This window comes from Megachile rotundata, chromosome 6 (assembly GCF_050947335.1).
Source record: "Megachile rotundata isolate GNS110a chromosome 6, iyMegRotu1, whole genome shotgun sequence".
Taxonomy (NCBI): domain Eukaryota; kingdom Metazoa; phylum Arthropoda; class Insecta; order Hymenoptera; family Megachilidae; genus Megachile; species Megachile rotundata.
Window position 1 is genome coordinate 5,247,398 of NC_134988.1, and position 16,705 is coordinate 5,264,102.

At 29.9% G+C, this 16,705-nt stretch overlaps 6 protein-coding genes across 13 annotated transcripts; 2 read left to right on the forward strand and 4 right to left on the reverse strand.

Annotated features, from left to right (window-relative positions):
• The first annotated feature begins 387 nt into the window (after positions 1 to 387).
• Positions 388 to 2,670, forward strand: MED21 (mediator complex subunit 21). Its single transcript, XM_003700209.3, has 3 exons — positions 388 to 848; positions 918 to 1,029; positions 1,090 to 2,670. The coding sequence occupies exons 1-3, from the start codon at positions 807 to 809 to the stop codon at positions 1,473 to 1,475; spliced, it is 540 nt and encodes a 179-aa protein (XP_003700257.1). The 5' UTR covers positions 388 to 806; the 3' UTR covers positions 1,476 to 2,670.
• On the reverse strand, positions 1,553 to 4,068 carry waw (Translation factor waclaw). 3 transcript variants are annotated; one of them, XM_076533092.1, is made up of 8 exons: positions 3,930 to 4,068; positions 3,670 to 3,818; positions 3,012 to 3,300; positions 2,706 to 2,945; positions 2,379 to 2,644; positions 2,081 to 2,295; positions 1,798 to 2,010; positions 1,553 to 1,737 (listed from the first exon to the last, which is right to left on the reverse strand). In XM_076533092.1, the coding sequence occupies exons 1-8, from the start codon at positions 4,004 to 4,006 to the stop codon at positions 1,612 to 1,614; spliced, it is 1,575 nt and encodes a 524-aa protein (XP_076389207.1). In that variant the 5' UTR covers positions 4,007 to 4,068; the 3' UTR covers positions 1,553 to 1,611. The 3 variants fall into 3 exon arrangements, with proteins under 3 accessions (XP_076389207.1, XP_012153917.2, XP_076389206.1); XM_012298527.2 differs by having other exon boundaries at positions 3,012 to 3,818; XM_076533091.1 differs by lacking the exon at positions 1,798 to 2,010 and having other exon boundaries at positions 3,012 to 3,818.
• An 80-nt stretch (positions 4,069 to 4,148) lies between these two features.
• On the forward strand, positions 4,149 to 5,711 carry mRpL28 (mitochondrial ribosomal protein L28). Its single transcript, XM_003700262.3, has 6 exons — positions 4,149 to 4,289; positions 4,415 to 4,581; positions 4,782 to 5,040; positions 5,107 to 5,250; positions 5,332 to 5,513; positions 5,592 to 5,711. The coding sequence occupies exons 1-6, from the start codon at positions 4,266 to 4,268 to the stop codon at positions 5,644 to 5,646; spliced, it is 831 nt and encodes a 276-aa protein (XP_003700310.1). The 5' UTR covers positions 4,149 to 4,265; the 3' UTR covers positions 5,647 to 5,711.
• LOC100875928 (putative phosphorylase b kinase regulatory subunit alpha) lies at positions 5,506 to 11,728 on the reverse strand. Of its 6 annotated transcripts, none has more exons than XR_013038617.1 (15): positions 10,830 to 11,725; positions 10,313 to 10,758; positions 9,926 to 10,241; positions 9,643 to 9,856; positions 9,464 to 9,573; positions 8,627 to 8,774; positions 8,277 to 8,455; positions 8,052 to 8,202; positions 7,476 to 7,768; positions 6,859 to 7,414; positions 6,738 to 6,790; positions 6,505 to 6,663; positions 6,191 to 6,448; positions 5,788 to 6,124; positions 5,506 to 5,665 (listed from the first exon to the last, which is right to left on the reverse strand). XR_013038617.1 is itself a non-coding variant. In XM_076533080.1 (15 exons), exons 1-15 carry the CDS (start codon positions 11,310 to 11,312, stop codon positions 5,897 to 5,899), a joined length of 3,624 nt encoding a protein of 1,207 aa, XP_076389195.1. In that variant the 5' UTR covers positions 11,313 to 11,728; the 3' UTR covers positions 5,506 to 5,896. The 6 variants fall into 6 exon arrangements, 5 of the variants coding, with proteins under 5 accessions (XP_076389195.1, XP_076389194.1, XP_076389193.1 ...); XM_076533080.1 differs by lacking the exon at positions 8,627 to 8,774 and adding exons at positions 7,914 to 7,943; positions 9,229 to 9,376 and having other exon boundaries at positions 5,506 to 6,124; positions 10,830 to 11,728; XM_076533079.1 differs by having other exon boundaries at positions 5,506 to 6,124; positions 7,476 to 7,657; positions 10,830 to 11,726.
• A 145-nt stretch (positions 11,729 to 11,873) lies between these two features.
• Ns2 (nucleostemin 2) lies at positions 11,874 to 14,461 on the reverse strand. The gene is made up of 2 exons (XM_012298432.2): positions 14,258 to 14,461; positions 11,874 to 14,176 (listed from the first exon to the last, which is right to left on the reverse strand). The coding sequence occupies exon 2, from the start codon at positions 14,169 to 14,171 to the stop codon at positions 12,054 to 12,056; it is 2,118 nt and encodes a 705-aa protein (XP_012153822.1). The 5' UTR covers positions 14,172 to 14,176; positions 14,258 to 14,461; the 3' UTR covers positions 11,874 to 12,053.
• Positions 14,462 to 14,758: 297 nt separating this feature from the next.
• Positions 14,759 to 16,386, reverse strand: RpS6 (ribosomal protein S6). Its single transcript, XM_003700213.3, has 5 exons — positions 16,265 to 16,386; positions 15,730 to 15,934; positions 15,507 to 15,652; positions 15,076 to 15,276; positions 14,759 to 15,003 (listed from the first exon to the last, which is right to left on the reverse strand). Exons 1-5 carry the CDS (start codon positions 16,268 to 16,270, stop codon positions 14,806 to 14,808), a joined length of 756 nt encoding a protein of 251 aa, XP_003700261.1. The 5' UTR covers positions 16,271 to 16,386; the 3' UTR covers positions 14,759 to 14,805.
• Positions 16,387 to 16,705: the final 319 nt, after the last annotated feature.

Consider the following 16,705-nt stretch of genomic DNA (forward strand, 5'->3'; position numbering starts at 1 on the left):
GCTCCTTTTCTTTTTCTAATATCCTTCCCGTTAAAAAGCCAAGTGAACTTCGAATGCCGTTATACAATATTTATATTTTACGATTGTTTTTGTACATATACGTAATTTAAAATTTTATTCCTATTATGTTTCTGTTAAAAATAAAATGATCATTTGTTAAAAGACAACACTTATGTTGATATAAAGAGAATTTCCAAGAAAATTTCCACTTCATAACGGTTGTTTGAATTGAAACATAAATACTTTTTAATAAATTATTAATATTTATTCATTACTGTAAATTTATTCCAAATTTTTTAAGACAAGTTTTATTTTTTTATGGTTAACATTTCTATTTTTATAAAACTAGAAATTTAGTTCAAGTTTGATTCATGCTGCATCTAATGTAAATAAAGAAATATATACCATAAGGAAAGAAAAACATGTAAATGAATGAGTGAAAAATAAGGAAAAATAAAGTCATTTTTTAGTCTTTTTATTTCAAAATTTAAATTCATATGATCCCCCTGTATCAACGTGTTGGCCAACATTCAAAATATAATAAAGTCGTAAATGCGCATGTACATTTTTTTGGTTACAAAGTGTGTTCGAACTTTGGCGCAGAATAAATAACTCGTCAAGTATTGTGTATGATATGTATGATCTTCAGTTATACAAATAACAAGTTTTTAAATTTAATTTATTCAAGTATTTTCATTGAAAATAAACATCATAATAAAATTTAATTACAGTAAAATTACGTATAGAATATTCGGCATAGTATTGTTCATGTTATTGAGAAATTATATAGGTTATATTTAAAGAATATGGCAGATCGTTTAACACAATTACAAGATACTATAAATCAGGTAATGTGAAGTTACTTTTCTTTGAATAAAATTTTTATTTAAATGTCATAATTGCATTCACTCTTATAGCAAGCTGAACATTTCTGTAATAGCGTAGGTATTTTACAACAATACTCAACACCTAGTAAGTTTCCTGGTTTTGATCGAGTTGGAACACCACAACCACATCAACCTCAAGAAGGTATTTTTATTTATTTTATAATTCTTTCTATTATTTTTTATAACAATATCTATATTTTAGATTATGCAGCCTTGTTTGCAACTCTAATAGCAAGGTGTGCCAAAGATATTGATACTTTGATAGAAAGTTTGCCAAGTGAAGAATCATCACAAGAATTACAAGTTGCAAGTCTAAGTCGTCTTGAACAAGAAAATCAGGAAGCTGGTGAGCAGCTGGAAGAAGTTGTAAAACAAGGAGAAGCACTGTTGCAAAGGATTCAGGCTGCTTTGCAAGATATTGCTCAAAGTCAGTTAGATATGCAAGATCCAGCTTCATCATCTGTAATCAACATTAATCTCAATACTAATTCAACTTTTAAACAAGACAACATGAATTCTGTAAATACTGTAGCTTCAAATAATACGCATCAATTATCAGATCCTTCACCCAGTTCAGTTAATCAGTGATACATTCTTGTTCTAGTTTAAATATTGAATAAACCTTGTTTTTTGTATTTGTAAAATAAGTAATATACAGTGGAAAATTAATTATATGAAAAATGTTTTATTTAATAATTTACTGAGTTTTTACAAAATTTTGGTACTATCTTTTATAAAGATTTATGAATGTGTCTCGAGGTATAGAAATTTTTCCAATCATTTTCATGTGTTTTTTTCCTTCTGCTTGTTTTGCTAATAGTTTCATTTTTCTAGTAACATCACCGCCATACTGAAAAAATAAAAGCGATATTAAAAAAATATACAAACATCATGTGATACAAGAACTTACCAATTTTGCTGTTACATTTTTTCTATAAGGTTTTAATGTTTCTCTTGCAATAACTTTTCCATTAACAATAGCTTGAATTACTATTTCAAATAATTGACGTGGGAGAAGTTCCACTAATTTTGCACACAACTCTTTACCTTTTGTACGAGCTTTACTAACATGTACAATAGTGCTAAGTTCTTCTATTGTATTTCCATTTAAAGCAATACATAACTGTATCATACAAATATTAATATATTAAACAGATAAATTATGTATTACTTTCATAAATTTAGAAAATTACCTTTACTATGTTTGAAATCTCATAATCAGATTCTTCATAATCAAAGCTAGCATATCCAGAAGTTAAACGTTTTAATGTATCATGAAGATCAACAATAACTTCATTTAATGGTAACAGAAATTGATACAATGTTCTGTTATGACCAACATCTTTTGTCAATTGTTGTACTCCACGTTTCTCAAGACATAAAGACATTATTGTACCCATATATTCAGCTAATAAACATAATTAAAAATTGTTTATTAGCTTATTATATTAAGTATACTTATGTTACTTAATATTAAATTTTTAAATGTACTTGGTGCTATGATAGTTCCTAGTATGAAGGGTTCATAGAATTCTGTTACAATCTTTGGATCCGGAAACTGTGCAGGATTATTAAATGTGATTATCTCACTATTGTATTTCTTAATATTTTTCTTGCCAACAATTTTTGCTTTATATGTAACACTAGGTGATGTAACAATTGATAATGCACCATATTCCTGTTCAAGACGTTGCATGAAAACTTCCATGTGCAATAAACCTAAAAATCCAATTCTCCAGCCTTGTCCAAGGGCTACACTAAAATAAACGATTACAAAAATTTATGTTCTATTTTATGTCAAAATATAATAAGACATACCTAGACTCCAGTGTGATGGTAACACTGCTATCATTTAATGTTAATTTTTCAATAGCAGTTCGCATAGCATCGAATTGTGATTGCTCAATTGGATAAATGCCAGAAAAAACCATAGGTTTTGGTGATTGAAATCCCATTAGTGGTTGAACAATCTCATTTTTTATATGTAATGTGTCACCAATAAATGCTTCGTTAGAACTTTTCATATTACAAGAAATACATCCTATTTGACCTGCAACTCTGAGTATATGTTATTATTATTATAGATTTATAAAAAATTATAAAAAACTAAAATGTAATATTTACAATTTATTTACATATTCTTCAGAAGGTCTTAATAATGAAATATTTTTAATTTCATAAGATTTTTTATTATATATTGAAGTAATTTGCTGTTTAATTGATATAGATCCTTCTTTAATATATACTAATAAAATTGTTCCTTTATATTTATCATACCAGCTATCAAATACCAAACCTCTGAATGGTTTATCTCTACATACTTCAGGTGGTGGAATTCTTTCAACAATAGCATCCAAGATTTGAGGAACACCAGTACCAAATTTGGCAGATATTTTCATAACTTCTGATTTTTCTATATTAAATAACATCTTTAATTGATCCATTACCTTTTCAGGATTAGCATTTTTTAAGTCTATTTTATTAATTACTGGTATCATAACTAGATTTTGTTTAACAGCTAAATGAAAATTAGCAACAGTCTGTGCTTGTACACCATCATTTGCATCTATTACTAAAATTACTCCTTGACAAGGAGCTAATGAACGATGTACCTCAGCAGAAAAGTCTACATGGCCAGGTGTATCTATTAAATTAAGGAGATATTTGATTCCATTATAAGTATAATTAAGAGAAGCTGTTTGAGCTTTAACTGTAATTCCACGCTCCTTTTCAACTTGTAATTTATCTAAAATTTGTTTTCCAGAATTTGTTTTAATTGCACCTGTTAATTCCAAAAGTCTATCTGCAAGAGTACTTTTGCCATGATCAACGTGGGCTATAATACTAAAGTTACGAATATTTTCTACTGGAATTTCTTCTTCTTTGTCAACTTTTGTAGTGTAGTATTTATTATTAGCAAACAGATAATGTCTGAAATAAAATATGTCATTTAAGAAATTTGTTTCGCTTAATAATGACTAATTTTAAATATTTAAATTTGAAAACAACTTTATATAATTTGAATAAACATCTAATACTAACCTTTCGATTGATTGTAAAAACTTAAAATTTTTTTGAAAATGCCATATTTGACAAATATTTCGACTGTTTATTTTCATTGTTTAATATAAAAATTATATATTACAAATGCAAATATATACAGAATTCCATGAATATTTATATTAAATTTATCATTTCTTCAATGAGGTAAAGAAATTGTGTACTTGAAAATAGTCATTACTAAACTCGCTTCGATCGCTTCGATATACTTCGTTGATAGAATGGTTGTTTCGTTGTAAATATAACTAGTTTTTAAACTGAATAAAAAAGGAAACAGTGTATATAAACTTATTAATAATTGTAAAAGCTTAGACAAATATGTCAGTTAAACAATTTTCTCAGGTAATATTTATGTTGTATTAAAAAGTAAAACTTTGTCAAACCTAACCTAAATAAATAACATTTCTATATTAATAATAGCGTATGTTAAAATATCGAATAACAAACCAAAAAAATAAATATTGTAGCGTTTATATTATATTCCAAAACCATCACGTTGGACAAAAGGACTTGGTGCTGAATTACCGGAAGAATATAAAAAGTTTTGGAAAGAATGGAAATTGCAACAACCAAGTCCTGTTCATTACATTAAACAAGAAGGTTCTTACATAAGGGATGAAACGACGGAAGTAGTGTAAGGAGTCAATAATTATTTTATTCATAAACTGTTTGTTAATATGTTCACAATTCTATGATCCATATATGTGGAATATAATATACATTAATGTCATGTAACATGATTCATATGTGCATCATGGAATGTTTTGATTGAAAGAGAGATACATTTTCAACTTGAATTGTGAACATGTTAATATTAAATGGATTTACTTCTAGACGACCAGTTCAAAATGTACCACTACCATTACGATATCCTAAAGAATTTCATGAAGGTTTATGGGGCGGAGAAGCTGTAATTCAAGGTTTCACAAAGAAACACAGATATGCTCGTAGACACCCTCGTTTTTGGTTCCCTCTGCTTAAAAAGTCAGTTGTTTATAGTGAAGTTTTAGATGAATACATGAGTACTGTTGTTACCTATAGAACTATCCATTTAATTAATGAACATTATGGTTTTGATCATTATTTATTAAAGGTATGTCACTGATAAAAATATTCTTACATATATTTTCTAATATTTAACTTAATCTACTGTTTCTAGACTCCTGCTTGTGATTTAAAATCTGAGCTTGCATTAAAAATAAAACGTAAAATACTTGTAGCATTGGCTGATAAAACATTGTATCCAAATGATTCTGCTAAAAGAGAAGAAATTTATGATAAATATAAAGATTATTTAACAGCAGTATAGTATAATTTTAATGTTTATTTTCTTTATCAAATTAAAATTAATTTTAATTTTAAAAGATTATATTTCTGTCTCTAGTATACACGAGAGGAAATTGAATGGTATGGTTTAACATACAAGGAAGCTTGTCACAAGTGGATAAAACAGAAACAGAAACAACAATTGCAACAAATACAGCCTTTAAAAGTAAAATTTAGAGCTGAATTAATTGCAAAACTTAAAGAAGAGGAAGCTAAGGAAGCTGCTGAAAAGTTAGCTGAGTATGTATTTATTTATTTATCTATATAAATAATAAATTACACAAAATTGTATAATTTCATGGCAACTTATTTTTGCAGATCAACGACTTGGAGCTTAAAGTGGAATCCTTTTAGTAGTTCAAAACCCGAGTAATACATATATATTGTTGCATCTAATAAATAATGAAAATAAAGAAAATTAATCGTATATAAATCAAACTGATTTCTTCTATATTAAATACACATTTTAAACACTGGTAACTTCAACATAGAAAATCCAAATTTTTTTACATACTTGTCACATGATTTTTAATGATTGATATACCAATCAATTGTTAATAATGGTATGATTTACGAGAACACTTCTAAGTATAATTAAAATTGATGTCTAGAAAAATAAATAATTATGATATTGAACATTCTATATCACCATCCTTTGGTAAACAGTTTAATAAAGAAGCGATGGCTCTTGTAATGTATGTCATTGTTCCAAAACTACCGCTCGGAGCACTGTCATAGAAGTGTTGACAAACATATGCTGCTCCACCACAAAGAAGGGTTCCCATCGCAGTGGTTTCTCGTTGCTCTTTTGGTTTAGCACAACAAAGGGTCGCGTCGCCATCAATTTTCATCTAGATATTTCAAATACGTTTAGCAAATGTATTTTATTTATTATAAATTACATAATAGGAATATACCTGATCATCTAAGAAGATAGCATTAGCTTTGTGAACTAATTGTTCAACAGCGATGAGTCCACCTAAGGAAGCTACTACATTATATTCAGTTACCAAGGTTAACACCATCAAAGCTTCAACTATCAACTGACGATACTCTGGTTGCGGTATAGTATTTAGAACAGTTTCTACTGCTAATGCAAATTTTAATTCTCCAGGTGTCATCTCCTGTGTTAGATTTTGAGGCAGAACTCTACCTTCGATTGCTAAACCTTGGCACTGTAGAAACAATGTTTTTAATTGAATGAAAAATATATGCGTGCTTATATACATACCCGTTCCAGAACTTGCCATACTCGGGGATAAAAATCTCGCGGTACTCGATTTAATGCACCATCCAATCTTCGTCGACGTAACCACTGACCTTGTCGATCAGGTTCTGTTTCTCCGCCATCAACTTGATCAGCAGTTAAGAAACCTCCAATTTGTGATTTCTAAAGAAAAATGTTAAATTTATAATAAAGTTGTTAAAAAAAAAGTAATTATTATATAGACGAGTGTGTATTACCTTGCTAACTCTGCTAGATTTACAACTGATTACAGAGAAATTACCTCGACCAACTAAAAATAAATATAAATTATTCTTTTTCTCCGTTTAAAGTAATTTATTTCCAAAATAATAAACATACCACTACTGATTGCAAATTCTTTTCCGCTCATAATATGGTGTAAAAGATTCTTCATCTCAAACGGTGATAAATTCAGTAAATGTTCAGATGCTTCTTCTCCAGTACATATCAAAGTTCTTGATAATTCCGTAGCCATAACTTGTATAATTAAACCTATTCTAAGTCTAAGCATCTCATGAAATAATTGTGGTTCCGTTCGGATGAACATTGCTAAATAAACAAGCAATTCTTGTGTTAACATAGCAGTAGATTCATCATCCCCGTATGCTTGGTGAATTAATGCCCGTAGTTCATTTTCTGGTAATGGAGCAACAATAGTGTGTTCGTTGGTTGGTGGCATTCCAACTGTGACTTGCTTTTGACGTACTAACAAATCAGTGACTGCTTTGGCTAGATCTTCAACCCGTTTTCCTAGCATACCAGCAGTATGACGTACAATTCCCCACATTTTTTGTTGACAGGCTTTTTCATAAAGGTCTTTCAATAAATCTTTTATCAGTACAGGATGACCCTCTTCTACCATGCCAGTGTTGAAGTACAGACCTTGCGAATCAACCTAATTTAGAAATTATATTATTAATTTATTAACATTATTGTAATATATTTTAACAACTTACAAGATACTGTAAGATATCTCCTTGCTCTTCCAAACTTTCAGTTTCTCGAAGCATAGATAATAATTCTTCAACTTCAGTATCTGCATATTGAGTTTCACCTATGCCTCTGTGTCTATGTAGTTTTGGTGAATTGGTCCAAGATAATATGTCATCCGTAGGAGATGGGGTGCGATCCACGGTAGCTAGTGGTGCAGTATTTGGAGTTAACGTTGTATCTGTCACTTCAATAAATGGATTTGTATTTAAAATAGTGGAAGGTCTTCTATCTTCTCCTGCCATTCCAAGAATTTCAGCTACAAATTTACATGATCAAGGCAAATCAATTTACTTGTATTGAGTCCAATCAAGTGTTTAAAACATATTAACAAAATGGGCATGTTAATCCTTGTATGCATTGTTGCAATTAAGAAATTAGTCATTATTTGTTAGTACACTTACATTCTTGTAGGACAGGAGGAACCATAGTTGTAGGAATATATTTTAAAACCTCTAAGGGTCCGCTTAGGTGGCATGCAATCAGAATGTTAGACATTTAAATCGTTTATGATATTAATACATGAAATACTTGAAACTTACGTTCCACAGCAATTGATCTTGTTTTCTTTATGGCACCTTTCACAGACATTCTGCGCTTCAAATTCTTTCCTGTTCGAATGACTGGTCTATTGAGAAGACCAGTGCGATGAGGAAATGCACGCATCAAATGTTCTTCTAAATATTGTTGAACCTTATCAAACATATAAAAATATATAAAATATAGTGTAATTATGTACACCAGTCAATGACATGAATTTTATGTACCTGAGGATTTAGTTTATCTGGTTTACCATCTTCAGAACTTCCTAAGAAACTTAAATTTGTAATACAAGAAGTGCTTAAAAAGTCACTTAAATTTCCCAATGAAACTCGTGTACCATTGATATAACCACTCTTTAATTTTTTCATGGTAGTTATCATTGCCAATGGTATCTTTCCTTGATCTAAAATGATAATTGCGTATGTAAAATTGTTATATTTTTATAAAAGTAATTAAATCATTGTTTTCTGTATTGTTTTTCTATTCTACTCATGAGAAAACTTGATACATTTAAGCCTATTTTTAAATTATGTCTTTATGCTGAATGATGATCTAAAGCTGCCTGTGGCCATACCTAGATGATTATGAGTGGCAACTAGTGTTATAGTTGGCCTGCCGAGCATTTGCTTCCAGTTGATGGTGAGGAAGGCCAAGTTGGTTGTAAAAGTGTTGGCAAGGAGGGCTGCATCGTTTGTCGTGTAGTACTCCTCCGCATCAAAGTTCTAAGACATGCAACAAACGTGCATACCACCACACACATAAGCCGTTTCTTGACAACATTACATTCTCTCTTCAATTTCTTTATTATGTTTATTGTTTTCTCAACATTAATTGATTTTGCTCATGATGAATATAGTAACTTTTTATAAAAATTAAGAACTAGCGAAATGAAGACTTTAGTTAATTAAGACCTTCCAAAGCCACTGAATAAAATTTATAATAAAAACAAATGCACGCATGCAGGCAGACATGTTAGATGGTTTTTTGGATAATACTTATACAATTTCAGTAAGGAACAGAACTCAAACAGAAAACTTCATTGTTTAAAAACCATATATTTTATCTCTGTTACTCTGAAGAATATAATTAAGCAATTTTATTTTTATATTTTTTCATGCATTAAAAGGGAAGTAACACAGATGAAAATTATGATTTTTAAACGTTAAATTACTGTACCTAGATGAATGTTCTTGAGGGGCATGACCACAAGAGGCCGGCCTAACATGTTCTGCCAGCTAGACTTCAAGAAATTAATTTCGCCTTTGAATATGTCAATCATGAGCTCATAGTCCGATGCGATGTAGAAGCGGGTCATGTCTGTCAACTAATGTTTTATGCAAGAAGAGGCAACATAAGAAAAGAAACAAAAGTACAGAGAGCAGACAGTAAAGAGACATATCATAATACTTACCTGTGGTGTGAATGCAAATATTTTATCATGTAGGGAATATAATTTACTGGTGCTTAAGATTCCTACATCTCTTGATTTACGTCCTGACAATCCCAACTTTTTATTTCGACCTAAAGACAAATATCTTTAAATAAAGAACAGGTGATAAATTAGTATAGAATTTGAAATTTTAAACATACCCAAATAAGTATATAAATGACTAAGTACTTTTGCTGGTTGCACTTCTATGGGAGAAACTTCTGCAATTGTTTGAACATGAATATCATGCTGAGCTATTTTTTCTCTGATTTCAGAGTCTTCTGCTAATATAACAACTTGTACTACAACATCTGGCTTTTTTTCACTACATAAACGTCTATTTAGTGGATCTAATTCTCCCACAGCAAGAAAACCCTGTTTTTAAAGATAATGTAAATAATTTTAATTTCTACTTATGTAATTTTCTTATACTCATATACATACTTCTTGTAGTAATTTTCCTAATATATAAAGGGATTGAGCCCACATAAATGGACATCGACCTAACGCAATTCGTTTTTGGCTGCCTGGGTCAGCATATTCTGCTGATACATTTGCAGGTTCTACAGAATATAATTCAGGTACTAACTTCATCCCATCATCTGTTTTGATCATTATTTCATCTAATTGCTTTGAATACTCTGCTACCACTTCCTTATTGCCTTGGAAACAGTAATCCACGATCAAATAACAAAAAAACAAAGGCCATTCGCATTCTATGTTTTCAAACATACGTAATTCCCATGGTTCATAATAAAGTCTTGAAAATATAAAAAATTTATTAGTAAATGCTAGTATATTCTAAAACAATTTTTGTTTCATTTCTTTTACCTATTGGGATCTTCTTTTGGAGTTTTATATCCATCTCTCAAAAACCTCTTACATCCATAACGTCCTTGTAGTTTCTTAGTAATAGCATCTCTTGTTAACTGAATTAAACTAGGCTCATCTACAGCAAATGCTGGGAAGCTTATAACGGATAATAATCCACTATCTAATTCTTTAGAATTAGATTCACGAGGCAACATGGATTGTAAAACTGCCTGGCACTTCTGTGCCTCATCTGCCAATATATGAATTACAGAGGTAGGTCCACCTCTTGCACCAAATAAATCCAGTTCATTCATTGCCTCCATTGCAGCTTTCGCCATTCCAATACTGCTAGCATTTAATTCTGGTAATCCATGATTAGTTTTATCGCCTCTCTCCCAAATACCATAATCAGGAGTACAATAGGCTGATTCGATATAAAATACTAAATTTTGAATGAATGCAACCTGTAATTAAATCATATAAATTAGCAATCATGGCTTTGAAAATTTATATTCAGTACATCATATACATTTACCTCGTCTAAATTGAAAACAATTTGTAAACCTGATGCTGTCATTTGTGCTAAAATCAACAAATACAGAGAAATTGCATCTATTTGAAGATGACCCCATTCCGCGTCACCTACAACAGTTTGTCCACTAACCGAACTATATTTGGCATGTAAAGAATCATGTGGATTTTGAGTAGATTTAAATTGTTCAACTTTTTCTTTCTGTTGCATCATTGCCATCAATAGACCTCTCATTAACTTTACACAACTCTGTTCAAGTTCATATGTTTTGGCTCTATCTTCATCTGCATCAGCTATTTTTTTATATGCCATTGAAAGGCCCCATACTGCAAGTATGCAATATATATTGTCACGGACCCATGCATGATCATTATCAGGACTAGCAGGAAAGAGTCCTGTTACTGCATTTTGATGTTTCATAATAATTTTATGAACAATCCGCTGATAATAATCTAAACGAACACCAGAATTACTACGGCTTCTCATTTTGAAGATTTGTACATCAACTCTATAAATGATTCTAGTTTTATTTTATAAAGAATACATTAAGTTTTTATAATTTTTGATTAATGTTTTTTGTCTCTTATTAAATTTCGAGGTTAAGTTTACTACTTCACAATACTTTTGAAAATACTTTACTGAATTTATAGGTAACTATTAAGAAGTTCACCTATATAAACAAACTATCATATTAAGAACATAAAAATTCATTTTATTCACATGTTATACATGATTTGTAAAACTTTGAAAATATATACTGCACATAAACATTTTTGTACAATGTGAAACGAATGTCAAACGCAATAGCCCTCTATACAACTACAAGAAAATTAAATGTAATGCTTCTATTGTTGGAAGATTAGAGACTTCTTATATTCAATTGTTATATGTATTAAATGTAACATTTTCTTTTTATAATACAATTACATATACTGTAATATCATACAATATTAATGTATATAATTTACGTATAATTTTTGTACACAAAAATAGTAACCTTATATAATTCTATAATAAAATTCTAAGAATACAAATGTATGAATGATATAGTTTTTAAATAATTTATTTCTTTTGAATAAACATATTTAATATAAATATGTAATATTTAATAGTTTTATATACTCTAATTTCGTTTTTAATTAATTTATTTAATATAACAGATTAATAAGTTTATTTTGAATTTATTTATAGATTAATAGTTTTTGTTTCTATTCATCTACATTTTTACTATTTTCGTTTAATTTTAGGAACTCTTCTGTTCCTGTTCCTATTCTTCACATTAGTAATTTCATAAAAATTGCTACCAATTTTCTTCCTTTTACTAGCTCTTTCTAGAGCTCGCCTTTGTTTACTTGTTAATTTTTTTCCAACTTTTTCTGTCATATGTTCCACTTCATTAGATGTAGAAGAAATTTTGAATTTACCACTACTAGATACAGCATTTTTATCCAACATTTCACTATCACTAGAATCATATTCTTCTTCTATTACATCATATGCATTTTGCATTAAAGTATCTTTTTCTTGTGGAAGATGAGTTTTATCATTAGAATATTCGTCATTTTCCTTATCATTTTTATTGCATTCATTATTTTCTGTTGACAATGTTTCTTTAAAATTTACATTTGCTTCATCTTGAATTTCACTAATATCATTATCATCCAAGTCTGATGAAATAGAATTAATTTCAATTGAGTTACTCATAGATTTATTGTCTTCAATCTGTAATTCATTTTGAATATCATCACCAGAATATGGTAAACCAACTCTTATTTTTCGAAAATCTTGTATTACAGATAATTCAGGTTTTGGTACTTCTTTATTTAGTACAGTTTCATTTTCGTTTGTTTCAGTTTCATTTTCTTGTTCAATATTATTATTTTCAGTGGATGATTCATTCACTGTTGTTTTTGTTAGTGGTACTTCAAAACCAGGCGGAGAGACATAAAATGGTAGCTTACCACGTTGCCAATCATTCAATACCATTCGTGACACAATGGTGATATCTGGTTCTCCTTTCTTCAATAATTTTCCAGTTCTACGTGCCAACTTCTCCAAAAAATCAATGTGATCATTCCATTCCATGATTTTATAAGTTTTGCGAATATAATCTGGTTTTACTCGTGACAATACTTCTTCAATATAATCCTCAGGGTTTTTTACAAGTTCTACCCTAACTACACCTTTCAAAACTTTTTCTGCATCAGTTTCCGCTGATGGATAAACTACTCCTGGACAGTCTATTAAGTAAATACGGCGCATTAAAGTAATATATTGCCATACTTTTGTTTCACCGGCAATCGGCGCAACTTTGCATACTTTTTTCGATCTCAAAGTATTTATAACAGAACTTTTCCCTGTATTAGGATATCCTATAAAACCTACACTGATTTGTTTTTTATCCATATGTAATTTCGCAAATTGACGTAATAAATTTATTAAGGAACCTTTTCCAAATGGATGCGTCATTGAAGCATGAAATGCTACTGTTGGATATTCTGCACTTAAAATTGCAACCCATCTTTGCGTGACCCAATTTGGAACAAGATCCACCTTATTTAAAATAAACATTAAATGTTTATGAGGTTTTTCTGTCTTTAAATATTTCTCTACTGGTGGAGATCTTGTGCCCAAAGGATCTCTGGCATCCAATACTTGTAAAATAACATCAGAAGAATCTATAACTTTATATAATTCATTCCAAATTCTTTTACTTTGTCCTGCTGACATGATCCATTCTCTCTGCATATCTTTTATACCTGTATCTGGTCGAACAAGATCAATGTCTTTTGTATCTTTTTCCATGTTATATGTTTCTTCCTTTTCTTCTGCTAATTTTTGTAATTCATTATATGAAGCTATCGTTAAGTTTGGTTTTTTACGTAACTTTTTTGGACCAAATACACTTTCAAAACTTTCTGTATCCAGTAAGTGTACTCTTGCATTCATAGCTTTTTGCTGAAGTAAAGTTACTGGCATTTGTGTAGGTTTCATAATAACATTATATGGATCTTTCATGGCTTTCCCTAATTCATCTTGAAATTTTTGCAAAGCATTCTGGGAAATGACTCTGGAATTACCAAACCATCTATGCGAAGGTTCTATGCGAGACATAGTACCAGATGGTTGCCAACCTTGGAATGGTGCTGGGCTAATTATTTTACCCGTACGATCACGTTTTGGTTTTTGATTACGATACATTTGTAATCTCTTGATTGTTGCTTTGCTCCGAACTTTAGCTACACCTTTTAATCCTTCTGTAGGGCGCTCAGGATTCATGCTATGCCCAGAACGATTAAATCCCTCTTTACGAGGAGCTTTAGTTGTAGCTCTTGACTTTGCCATTTTGTCTATAAAACGCACGGTTAATTATACTTTCTAATCGGTTACAGTTGACATAAAATAAATTACTTAATTAAAATTATATTTACCTTTGTGTTTATGTAATTCTACGTTGTTAAAATTTTTAAATTGTTGTCATGCGTATGAAAAATGTTACAAATATATATTATATATCATATAAATTAGATGTATGATTTAAATTACAAAATTATTAGACATCTGCACGTGCATAACCTTAACTGAAACGTGCGTTTGTATACAAATATTCAGCCATGTTACAAAGTTGTTACTAGAAAAATAAGTAAGAACCTATATTTCTTACCAACATTATTCCCTAAATGTATAACGCGCATGCGCAACAGTCATTTCTAAATTAAATTTGTTTCTATCCAATTTTTCCACACAGAATGAAACCAAAACAATTTATTTCTAAATCATACAAAATTACTCTTTAAAATTTTAAATGTGTTGAATTCAAACATAGTTTTATTTAAACAAAAAATAGATACCATAATTCAGTAAAATATATTATTTTACACTTTCAAAGTTGTTTTGTATATTTTGGATAAGGGGATGAAAAACAACATAAATAGATTTATTTTTTTTTTATTAAGGTAAATACATCATTGCAATGATTTTACTTTTGTGTAGTAGGTGCAGACTGACTGGATGATTTTGAATCTCTCATAGAAGCACTACGTCTTCGCTTCAATTCTTCTTGACGTCTATTCTTTGCTTCTTTCTGCCTTTGTGCTAACAGTTTCGCGTAATCTGCTGCTTGTTGCTTACGAGCCAAACTGCGTCTTCTCTTCAAAGCCACTCTGTGACGTTTCCTCTGTAAAAATAATATATTTTTAGTTACTTTTATTACTCAAAGCAAGAACAAAATATATGCATATGTACATACCTGCAGAGTAAGTGGAGTAATAAGGCGCTGAATTTTCGGAGCCTTAAAACGTTCCTTCTTGCCTTCTTTTTGAACTGGTCGTTTTACAACGAACTGACGGACATCGTCTTCTTTAGATAAATTGAAGAGCTTACGAATTCTACTTGCTCTTTTAGGTCCCAAACGTCGCGGCACATTCGTATCGGTTAAACCTGGAATTTCCTATGAGAAAAGATTTATTTGAACTATGTAATAAATATGTTTACATATATTAATGTATCGTTCGTACACTGAGAAAATGTGTAAGTTTATAACACAACTTCTCAAATCAAAAAACGAAATTTGATCTTCCATGTTTACGATGGTATTATAAGACACAATGCAAGTTCTCATACACCCTGAATAACATGGTGGATAAACCTATAACAACAATAATAGTCGTAAATTAATACCTTCTCTCCTTTTTTGACTATGACAAGAGCAAGTACAGAGAGATTGGAGTCAACAATGCATCCACGAACGGATTTACGTTTACGTTCACCGTCACGTCTAGGTCTATAGCATGAGTGTCCCTTCGAGAGTAACAAACGTACACGACCTATTGGTAATAATACATCAAGATTAATCAAGATTAACTATAAATGTTAGAAAATAGCACTAGAATTGTTGTTTTACCATTTGTTAGAACACCTTGTTTCATAGGAAACCCTTGTTTATCATTTCCCCCAGAGATGCGAACAACGTATCCCTTCCATTCATTACCTAATGCATCAGCTTCTACTTCAGCACCCATGCGCTTTTCATAAAAAATTCTGAGTTTATGTTCATCTGAAATTTCAAAGAGCTTTTGACAGCCCGTAGCGGGATACGATACGTTCAGCTGAAAGAAGAATGTATATTACATTACAGCCAACTTTTAAAGGTTAGTTGTTATAACATTGTTTATGCTACTTGTAATATAGTAATATTATATTTTATATTTAACATGAAAAAGACTTAGTAATTTTAAATCTTACTATTTTATTCTAGTCAATTTTAGTCAAAATTAAATAGATAATAATGTCAGATTTATAACCAATACTGTGTTATGAAAAGAAATATTTGACATATTATGTACGTGTAAAACTGTTTAATACAGATCGCTAAATAAACTTAATTATTAGTAGCTTATGATATTCTTAAGATTCTCGAAATATTTATGGATACAAACCTTCATCGTGACAAGTACTCTACACTGCCACGAGCCAAGAACGAAAAGAACCTGTACCGCTACAAATTGACGTTAGAGCGCGCATAACGGATATCCGTTTTACGCGTAATGAATCTTTAAACTACAAATAATAATAAATAAAATTTTTGAATGTTAGTACATAAATATCTATTTACAAATTAAGTTTACATCGTAAACTGTTATAAAATTAACGTATTAATAAACTAAATGTATCTCATAAAAAAAAGGTAATAGATTCTGCATTAATTTAATGGAAATTTTGAAATATATCTCATTACACAAAGAATAAATAAATACGTAAGATTTATTTTAATAGAAAACATAAGCAAATAGCAACGCAATGTTATATTAAAATTATTGATTACATTAACGTAGAATTATTTTCGTTAAAAATTTTAAGAAAGAATAAGAAATTTCACT

Coding starts and splice junctions, on each gene's coding strand:
- LOC100875928 (XM_076533080.1), bottom strand. CDS start 11,312: ATGAGAAGCCGTAGTAATTCTGGTGTTCGTTTAGATTATTATCAGCGG. Junction 7,769..7,913: donor TCCTCCTGTCCTACAAGAAT/GTAAGTGTACTA, acceptor GTAAATTTGTAG/CTGAAATTCTTGGAATGGCA. Junction 6,125..6,190: donor CTATCTTCTTAGATGATCAG/GTATATTCCTAT, acceptor TGAAATATCTAG/ATGAAAATTGATGGCGACGC.
- Ns2 (XM_012298432.2), bottom strand. CDS start 14,171: ATGGCAAAGTCAAGAGCTACAACTAAAGCTCCTCGTAAAGAGGGATTT.
- mRpL28 (XM_003700262.3), top strand. CDS start 4,266: ATGTCAGTTAAACAATTTTCTCAG. Junction 4,582..4,781: donor GATGAAACGACGGAAGTAGT/GTAAGGAGTCAA, acceptor ATTTACTTCTAG/ACGACCAGTTCAAAATGTAC. Junction 5,514..5,591: donor GCTGCTGAAAAGTTAGCTGA/GTATGTATTTAT, acceptor TTATTTTTGCAG/ATCAACGACTTGGAGCTTAA.
- waw (XM_012298527.2), bottom strand. CDS start 4,006: ATGAAAATAAACAGTCGAAATATTTGTCAAATATGGCATTTTCAAAAA. Junction 3,819..3,929: donor TTTTTACAATCAATCGAAAG/GTTAGTATTAGA, acceptor ATTTTATTTCAG/ACATTATCTGTTTGCTAATA. Junction 2,645..2,705: donor ACCATCACACTGGAGTCTAG/GTATGTCTTATT, acceptor CGTTTATTTTAG/TGTAGCCCTTGGACAAGGCT.
- RpS6 (XM_003700213.3), bottom strand. Junction 15,653..15,729: donor ACAAGGTGTTCTAACAAATG/GTAAAACAACAA, acceptor TATTACCAATAG/GTCGTGTACGTTTGTTACTC. Junction 15,004..15,075: donor TTACTCCACTTACTCTGCAG/GTATGTACATAT, acceptor TTATTTTTACAG/AGGAAACGTCACAGAGTGGC.
- MED21 (XM_003700209.3), top strand. CDS start 807: ATGGCAGATCGTTTAACACAATTACAAGATACTATAAATCAG. Junction 849..917: donor TACAAGATACTATAAATCAG/GTAATGTGAAGT, acceptor TCACTCTTATAG/CAAGCTGAACATTTCTGTAA. Junction 1,030..1,089: donor ACCACATCAACCTCAAGAAG/GTATTTTTATTT, acceptor TCTATATTTTAG/ATTATGCAGCCTTGTTTGCA.